Source organism: Phalacrocorax aristotelis, chromosome 14 (genome assembly GCF_949628215.1).
Source record: "Phalacrocorax aristotelis chromosome 14, bGulAri2.1, whole genome shotgun sequence".
Classification (NCBI taxonomy): Eukaryota; Metazoa; Chordata; class Aves; order Suliformes; family Phalacrocoracidae; genus Phalacrocorax; species Phalacrocorax aristotelis.
Genome location: NC_134289.1, coordinates 16,348,147 through 16,357,086, shown reverse-complemented (window position 1 = coordinate 16,357,086; position 8,940 = coordinate 16,348,147). Strand labels below are relative to the sequence as shown.

General features: G+C 55.8%; 1 protein-coding gene across 1 annotated transcript; it reads right to left on the bottom strand.

Moving 5' to 3' along the window:
• Positions 1 to 270: 270 nt before the first annotated feature.
• Positions 271 to 4,186, bottom strand: ZNF503 (zinc finger protein 503). Its single transcript, XM_075109530.1, has 2 exons — positions 3,517 to 4,186; positions 271 to 2,482 (listed from the first exon to the last, which is right to left on the bottom strand). Exons 1-2 carry the CDS (start codon positions 3,829 to 3,831, stop codon positions 962 to 964), a joined length of 1,836 nt encoding a protein of 611 aa, XP_074965631.1. The 5' UTR covers positions 3,832 to 4,186; the 3' UTR covers positions 271 to 961.
• Between the last annotated feature and the right edge of the window lie 4,754 nt (positions 4,187 to 8,940).

Here is an 8,940-nt window from a genome sequence, read left to right as displayed (position 1 = left end):
TAAAAAAGTTAATCTTCCTTAGGAAAGTGAAAGAGATTTAACCGACTCTCAGTTTTCCTATTTCATATCTATGAATTTGACTGAAGGGGGGGGGGGGAAAATACTCCCGTCTGATTTTTTTTTTTAAGAGAGCCCTGGGGTTACAATAAAAAAACTTTTGGGTTTTTCTTTTTATTATTTTTAATTAAAATTGAATAAACGCTTAAGGAGAAATTAGCAGTCGCCTCCATCCAAGACCTACTCAGGTTTTTATAACAGAATCAAAGCGTATTTAAAAAAAAAAAAGTAAAACCTTTTAATACATCAAATATACGGAATTTTAATCTTTAAAGCGATACATTGTCTATTTTAGTACATGACGTAAACCTTACTTAACCCTTTTTACAGGGTGGACTTAAAAATTAAAAATAGTTAAGTGTTCCTTTTAAAGAACAAAATAAGGCAAATGAGGTTTTTGGAATAGAATTGTTTTTGTTTTTCTTCCAGAATACATACAAAAAAATACCAATTCTCTTTCAAGGGTATACACCTTAAAAATAATTGCAATTTGAAATTATAACTGACAAATTGCGAGTTGTTTTTTAGTAACAAACATGCATGTAAATTTTTTTGTTTCAATGAGACATTAAATAAGAACGTACAATACAATCATAGCAATTTTAAAGTAACATTAAAGAGAAGACCTCTATCTTTTTATTTATATTCTACAATGGGTGTTCCACTTTTACCTATTGAGCTCAGTTAAGTAATGCACTTTATGATTCGTTGTCCCGCTTGAAGCTAACATAAATAAATACAGTGCTCATGGATCCAGTCCTCAAATGAACACTATTTTATAAAAAGTCAGATTTTTTTTTTTGTATGTGTGTGTTTTTTCTTTCCAACTTTTATAAAGTTTTGCAGGGCCTCCGTCCCTCTCTGCTACACTCGCTGGTGCGTGCCAGGGCCCTGCTGCCTGCGCTCACTGGTACCCTAGGGCCGAGGCTGTGGTGAGTCTCTGCCCGTAGAGCGCATAAGGGGAATAATAGGGTCCGGTGGCGGCAGGCACGGGCACGGGGGCCCCGGGGGTAGGCAGGGGGCTCTTGGAGTAGGGGTGGTAGCGGCTGCCGAGTCCCAGGGCATGGTGCGGGCTGCGCAGGGCCAGCGTGCCCGGGCTGCCCGGGGCGCCCGTTGTGGGGATGTGCATGTGGCATGCCATGGCCGCGGCTGCTGCGCTGGCCAGCGAGGAGGAGCTGGGGTAGCTGGAGAGGAGTTTATCGGTGCCCGGGAAGGCAGTATGGGTCCGCAAGTGGCTAAGCAGCTCCTCCGAGGTGGCGAAGCGCTTGTCGCAGGGTCCGTTGGCCGACACCCAGTTGCAGATGTGCGGCTGGGGGTCGTTGGGGAGCATGAAGCCGTAGGGGTACAAGGGGTGGCCGGCCAGCGAGGGCGGCGTGGCGCCGGTCAGCGAGGAGTGGACGCTGTGCAAAGGGTGGGTGGGGTAGACGAGGGGGTATCCGGACTTGAGGGCCTGGTCGTGGGCGCAGGAGGCGCCGGCAGCGCCGGCCAGATGGCTGGCGCAGTGGTAGCTCAGGCAGTACGGGTCTCGGCACAGGCTCGCCGTCATCACCGACGGCGGCGAGGCGCCCGCCAGCGGGCTCGACCCCGCCGGCTTGCTGCAGCCCAGGCTGCTGGCGGCGGCCAGCTGGGCCCCCACCAGGCTGGAGGATTTGGTGGGGTCCAGCGCCACTCCGTGCGGCAGGAACTGCGGCGGGTAGCCGGCGTAGGCTCCAGCCAGCGTCCCCGGGTAGCTCATGCCCGCCGGGGGCAGGGGGAAGACGGTCTGGCCCGGCTTGTACGGGGAGACCGGGGCCACGAGGCCGGAGCCCAGGACGGAGGCGGAGGAGGTGGCGGTGGTGCTGCTGCAGGAGGAGGCGGAGTCCGAGGCGATGGGTTTGGAGCCCGGCGTGTTCTCCTGGTGCTGGTTGACCTCCACGTTAATCCCGGCACAGCTCACGCTAATCCGGCTGTGGCTGATGCTGGTGGTGCCCGGTCCGCCCTCCGAGCCGGAGCTGCCGCTCTTGCCGCAGCCCTCCGAGTCCTTCTTGTCCTCCCCGCCTTTGCCCTCGGCCGGCAGCAGCCCCGGCGAGCATGCGGAGGCGCTGGAGTTGGGGCTGCCTGTCCTTGGGGTGAACGGCTGGCAGGTGGCGCTCGGCACCCGGAATCCCGACTTCTCCCCGGCCGCGACCCCCGCGGCGGGGGCGCCGGCACAGCCCGCCGCCCCCGGCTCCTTCTTCTCCGCGCCCGGCTTGGAGTAGGGCTTGAAGCTCGACTTGTCCTCCACGCCGATGTCGCTGAGCTTCAAGGGGCCCGACTTGGAGTCCTTGTCGCCTCCGGAGCCATTGGAGGTTACCGAGGAGAGTTTGGAAGAAGGGGACGGGTCCGGCTTCCCTATCTGCGAGCAAGTTTGTGCCAAAAGGGCCAGCGGACTCTTCTTCGCGTCCAGCTGCGGAAATCAGAAGGACACACAAAGACAAGGGTTTAATCGGGGTCTCGGGAAAAGCCCGGGGCGTACCTAGGGTACTCGTCCCGTACATTCTCGCAAAGACCAGCCTGGAAGTAACGAACAATTTTTGCGCGCATTTATCACCCTGGCAGCCCCCTCCCCTGCATGCACCATTTTCCACAAAGCCCTTAAAAAGGGCCGGGGATTTTCGCGTCCCCCCCGAGCCCGGCGCGGCCGCCCGCCGCCTCCCCGGGCGGCGCGGAGCCTCTCGCCCCGCCGCCCTCCCGGCCCCGCGGCCGCACGGACCCGCCCGCCAGCCACAGCGGCTGCAGCATTTCTGCGCCCTGACTGCCGGCACTATTTATAAACAGAGCCCGAGTTAGCCGGGCTCCGGGGGAGGGAGAGCGGCGTCCTCGCTCCGCAGAGACCTTAATGAAATCATTCATTCCCACGGACACACCCTTCCCACCGCCCGCTCCGCTCCCAGTTTCGGTCCCTCAATCGGCGAGTGGCGCAGAAGGGGACCGACAGCCTCGACAGAGGGGGAAAGGGGCGAACGGAGCCCCCGAAGTACAAGCGCGTGGCGGTGCTGGAAACGGAGCGGTCGGGGAGCCGAGATACTTGTCCTGCCGCGCCCCGGCTGGAGCCTGTCCCTCTCCGCGACACCCTTCCCTCTCCCCAAAAAAAGCCCACCCCAACCCCGCTCCCTGCAGAAGCAAGGCTGTTCGGCGCTCAGAGCGCTGCTTCATTGAGTGGCCGGATCGTGACCCTAGAGCGGGTCGTTTCCTTCCCCTCACCCCTCCTCTCAAAAAAAAAAAAGGGGGGGGGGCTAAAAAGATAAAAATTAAGAAGTTAATTTACACAGGAATTAGCAATCGGTCCACAAAGGCGGGGGCGCCGCCCAGGAGCGGCCCCTCGCCCCCCGCCCGGTTCGGAGGCAGCCCGCTGCCCGGCGTGAGCGCGGCTGGACGGTGCCGGGAGGCCGGCGGCGCCGCCATGCCCGAGGGGAGCCCGGGGAGAGCCGAGGTCCTTACCTCGATGGGGCTGACGGGCGTGGAGGGCAAGGGCTGCAGGTATTCGGGGTGTAAAATGTGTCCAGTCCGCGCCGTGAGCATTTTCAAGACTTTGATGGGGAGGCGGTTGGCTTGGCGTAGCGGGTCCGAGGGGGGGACGGCGTGGAAGCAGGGCTTGGCGGCGGCGGCGCTGCCGTTATTCCCAGCGTGCCCGTTCGGCCCGGCGAGGTCGGCGGCGCTGCGGCTGCGGCGGGGACTGCCTCCGGGCTCGCTGAGGCTGCTGCTGCTGCTGCGCTTACTACTTCTTATAGCAGAAAGCGAGGGCGATGTGATCATGACCCAAAACCTCGCATGAAAACTGGGGCAAGTGGCGCCGCTCGCACTCGGAAAGGCTCGCTCGCTTTCTGCGGGCGACGAGGGAAAAAAGCCGCACGCCCCCCGAGCAGGAAAACAAACATAAAATGTCCCGTGGCTCTCTCTGGCGGGGAGGGCGTGGGTGGGGAGGGGGAGGGAAAGGGGGAGCCGGCCGGAGAGAAAGCGGAGGGGAAAAAAAAAAAAAAAAAGCCGAGTAATCCTTGGGCTGCGCTGGGGGCGGGGGTGGGGGCTGCGCCGCTGTCCCCCCCGGCCGCTCTCGGCTCCCCCGGCTGGCGCGGCGCGGGGCGGTGCGGTGCGGCGCGGAGCGCTCGCCTCCGCCGCTCAGCTGCGATGCGAGCCGCTGCCCATCCAGCCCGGGATCTGGCAAAGAAACTCACTTCAAAAGCAGCTGAATTAGTCTGAGATTAAAGCCTTTGCCGCCTTCCAATCAAATGGGACCCCGAGGTGATTGGAGGGTCAAGGGGATGTGACGTTCCCTTTTCTGGGGCTTTTTTTCTCTGTTTTTAATGGTCTCTCGCTCTTTTTTTCCCCTTCCCTTTCTCGTCCGCCTTCCCTCTCCCCTCCCCTCCTTCCTTGTTTTCGCTCCTAGGACGGGCCGGGCCTTAATTCGCTGTTTCACATCACGCGCTGCCAACGTTTTTATTCCTCCGCAGCCGCCGCGGGTACCCCGGCGCAGCGGGGGCGGCCGTGGGGCCGGGGGCGGCCGTGGGCTGCCGCGGGGCTCCGCCGCACCCCCACACCCCGCCCCCCCCCACACTCCAAGCGCGGCCCCGAGCACGGCCTGCTGCCGTCCGCCCGCCCGCCCCGCACGGCGCTTACAGGCCCAGCCCGCGCCCCCCGCCCCGGTGCAAGCCCGCTGGGACAGCTCTGTGGCCCCCTCCGCGCCTCAAACTCCCCCCCCCCCCCGCTCCAGGCCCCGGAGAGAGGCGGGGGGAGCTTCCCAAACCCCCCCTCCCGCCTCACAACGCGGGGGTAGGCTCGGACGAGAACCTGCAGAGCGGCGGCCTGCGCGTCGCCGCCCGCGGGAGCCGGGGCGCTGCGGAGCGGCTTGCGGGGATCGGGGGGAGGCCGGCCCTCACACGCGGGGCTGTCACGCACCGCCCGCCGCCGCCTCTCGGGTCTCTCCGCCCCGCCGTCAATTGTCAGTGCTCCCCAACCGCAATCAATCAGTTATTTGTCAGCCCCTGTCAATCCGCCCTTGATTTATGTCAGCTTTTGTTGCTGATTACAAGCCTGGTGTGACTTGAAGGGGGAAAGAGAGAGAGAGGGAGGAAGGAAAACAGAGGGAGAGACGGGCTCCTCGGGAGAAAAAGCCATTCAATTTACGGAATAAATCCTTCGAGTAAACTCGATTTGTGTGCCAGCGCCCGGCAGCCCTCGCCGGGCTCCTCAGCCCCTTCCCTCCTCGTCCGGCTTCGAAGAAGAGCCCTTCGTCCGTGCAGCCGCCGGGCTGGCCCGGCGGCGGCACCGGGAGCCCGGGGAGGCGGCCCCCCGCCTTAGCGAGAGCCTCGGTTCGCCATTCAGGCGTCTGATTCCAGCTCGGCTGTGCCGATCACCTCGTGGGTAGGCGCCCGGTTCGCGCCGGGCGTTACATCCGCCCTGCTTTGTGTCCGGACGCTCCCGAAGCCTACCGAGCCCTCGGTCCTCAAGCCCGCTTTTACCGTGCCGGCGGATGCCCCGAGCGGGGTCCGCAGCCCTTCTGTCGCTCCCTGGATTGCCTTTTTCTTTTCTCTTTGTACTTTGCATCCCACTATCCCTCCACCTCCTCGTCCCGTAACATTTTTTCACAGGCAAAATGTGTTAATCAATCTTTTACTTTTGTTTCCGGATCTGACATGGTGGCCCACACAATCTACAACATTAACAAAAAGGTCACTTAGAGATAAAACACGTTTGACAAGTGAAGAACAAGGCAAGTGCTTTAGGGGTCGCGTCCAATTCCTGACCTGGACTCCGACCAGAACAGGCGCCGAGCCTGGAAGGGGTGGGCGAGAGGAAGGACTTTCGCTTTCTGGCGTTTATATCTGCTGAACCAAGTCCTTCTTCCCTCGAAACACCGAGCTCCCCCCGTCCCCACGCAGCCGTGTCAGGCAGCCTCTAACGACCTTCCCTCCTTACGAGGTAGCCATAAGGCAGGTTTTCCTAGCTATCCCCCCTCGTAAAGCGGTACCCTTTAAATCCTGCAGCCAAGTAAGTACATCTGCTGTCTTTTGTTAAAACCACTTTCCTCTTCTAATGCAGGGCATAGAGCAGGGTAAATATGCGGGACTCCTCTAGCCTCTATAAAGATACAATTATTTTTAACAAACTTTTTAATTTTTGTATTTTCTCTGGAAGCACAGGGTTTATTGCCACAACTTTCCAGTGGAAAGTCATAAACGTACTTTCATTTTGCAATCACCGCGGTCATCTTACAAGACGGTGAAAATTAAAAGGGGCGGGGTAGAGACAGAAATCTTGCATAAAAGCCGATATTGCAATAGGACTGACAAGACCCACAACTTGCCCTCGAGGAACTCCCCCCCTTCCTTTATATAGAGTGGAAGTGACTTGAATCTGCCCCAGGTTTTCCCCCAGTTCTTTCTTTTGTTGTCAAGTCCAATTGATAAATGGAGTGCAGTAAAACTCTGGAAGAAAAAAAAAAAAAAGCTGAAACCTTCATTTGTGTTCATTTGCATTAAAGTGCTTGGAACAGCTGTTTTCCTTACAGGACCGGGGAGACTCCTATCTGTTTTCTCGTTGTATTTATCCTGCCTCCCAGGGTGAAAGACTAAAGATTAATTGTCTTAAGGTAGAGTCAGCTGTGGGAAGGCTCCCCCCCTCCCCATTTTCCCTTCCCTCTCTCTTTTCTTGGGGAGGTGAGGGTGATTTCGGGAAGGGGCTGGTTACTTGGGAGCCGGGGAAGCCGAGGCGAGCGCGGGTAAAACCGGCAGCGCACCGGCGGGGGGAAGGCGAGGGGGAGCAGCGCGAACCCCCATCCTTCTGGCTGAAGTAGAAGCCTCAGAGGGTAATTTAATTAGTGACTTCAGAGGACAGCTTGTTCTTTTTTCTTTTTTCTTTTTTTTTTTTTTTTTTCCCCGCTCAGCCTTTGGAGTGAGATTTAAATCACGCTCCGCACTGTAAACTTTTGATGCAGCAGCTTGTAACAGCCCTGCCCCACGCCCTCCCGCGCCCCCGAAGCCTTGCTGAGCCCGGGGAGCTCCTTCCCCGCACCGCAGGAGGACCCGATCCCGCGCGGGGCTGAGGCCAGGCTGCCCACGCGTGGGGCGGGCGGCGCCGGGGCGCGGGCTGCTGCGGGCTCCCTTCCTCGCCTCAGCTGCGGGAGATGGATTCCGTCCCGCGCGTTACCTTCGCGAGAAATCCTCGTTTAATGGCTCCGCGCGGAGGGTTTGCTCTTTGGCGGTTACTTGTGCAGTCTTGTTGAAGTTTTGGTGGCTGCTGCTTTTATTCTCCTTTTTACAGAAAGAAAAAAAAAAATCCAAACCAACCCAAACCCAACAAAACACAAACCTAAGGGTTGGAACCCGTCTTCCTCCTCTTAGAAAGGAAAATTGTAACTTAAAAAAAAAGGAGAGCAAAGGAGGAATTAATTAACAAGTGCCAGTCCACACTTTCCTTTACCTACCAGCTATTGGCAAGCATGTCAAGTCGATTTTATTTGCACACAATGGAAATGATTTATTTTCTCTTAAAAAGGAGTGGGCTGGCAGATATTTGAGGAGGAGAGAGGAGAGCGAGAGAGGAAAAAAAGTTTGAAAATGCCTTGAACTATTCACTGTCGAGATGGCTAATCAGTATTGAGGCTCGAGGGCACTCGGGCAGCTTTTCAATGCGGTTTTCCTTTCATCTCAAGCTGGATGGAGGCGCTCAATTAAAAGCCTATCAGTTTGTAAGTAAATCAACGCCTATCAAAGTTGTCACATCAAACAAAACGATTATTATTGCAGCCCGCCTCCCCTATTAATCTCCCTCTAAAATAATCCGCTTGACAGGTCAGGCTGGCGAGCTGCAAACCCTGGTCAGGATCGCCCGAAAAACCCGGACCGCCGCTTTTTCCCTCGGGAGAGGGAACGGCAGCAACCTCGGCACCAGCCTGCCCGCCCTGCGAGCTCGCTCTCCTGCCATTTCAGTGTCAGCTTCTGCAGATCACGTTGGAAAAGGGCGTTTAGGCTTTCAAACCGAACAGCGACAACTCTACAGGCCCTTTAGATGGGTTTTGCTTTCCACCCCCTCTCTTCTCTATCATTTAGAACAAGGTTAAGCTTCTAATTAAGAGAAACGGAGTTGCTGAGTTGTGTCTGGGCTGTGTTGCCGCGTGTAGCACCGTTCAGCTACCTGTCTGTCCGTCCTGCGCGCCAGGCGCGCGCCGTTCGGCGGTGCTTGCCTTCCCCTGCATACCCCAAGGCTTTCAGTGAAATCTGCATTGCAATAGATTTTTGTAAACGGTGGAGCTCTTTTTTTTTTTCCTTTTCTCCTTTCCCCTCCGAAGAATGATAGTACTTCGGATAAGGGATGTGATGGATTATCAGAAATACCGTACCACGAATTCCTATGTTTGGGGAGAGGCACGATTTATTGTATTTTCCCCTCTTTTCTTTTTTTATTTTCTCTTTTTCTTTTATTTTATCTTTTTTTCTTTTCTCTTTTTTTTTCTTTTTTTCCCTTTCTTTTTTTCCCCTTTCTTTTCTTTTTCCCTTTCTTTTTTCCTTTTTTCCCTTTCTTTTTTCCCCTTTCTTTTCTTTTTTCCCCTTTCTTTTCTTTCTTTTTTCCCCTTTCTTTTCTTTTTCTTTGTTTCTTTCAATAGGAGGTTGCATGTGCTCAGGTAACAGCTGATGCATCTGCCCAGGTATCCGGCAGAGGTGTGGGGTATTTCTTCCAGAATGTTATTAAAGCAAATAGTTTGAATGCTTGCCAACAGAAAGGAAGATTTCCAAACCTCTCCCGTTTGCATAGTACTTGAAAATATTTACCCTTATGATTGTAATTACTTTCCTGATATATATATATAAGCAATATATATTTTACCCTGCATGAGGTGTAGGTAATCGCTTTCGAAGCGGTGATAATTTT

Coding starts and splice junctions, on each gene's coding strand:
- ZNF503 (XM_075109530.1), bottom strand. CDS start 3,831: ATGATCACATCGCCCTCGCTTTCTGCTATAAGAAGTAGTAAGCGCAGC. Junction 2,483..3,516: donor CGCCCGTCAGCCCCATCGAG/GTAAGGACCTCG, acceptor TGATTTCCGCAG/CTGGACGCGAAGAAGAGTCC.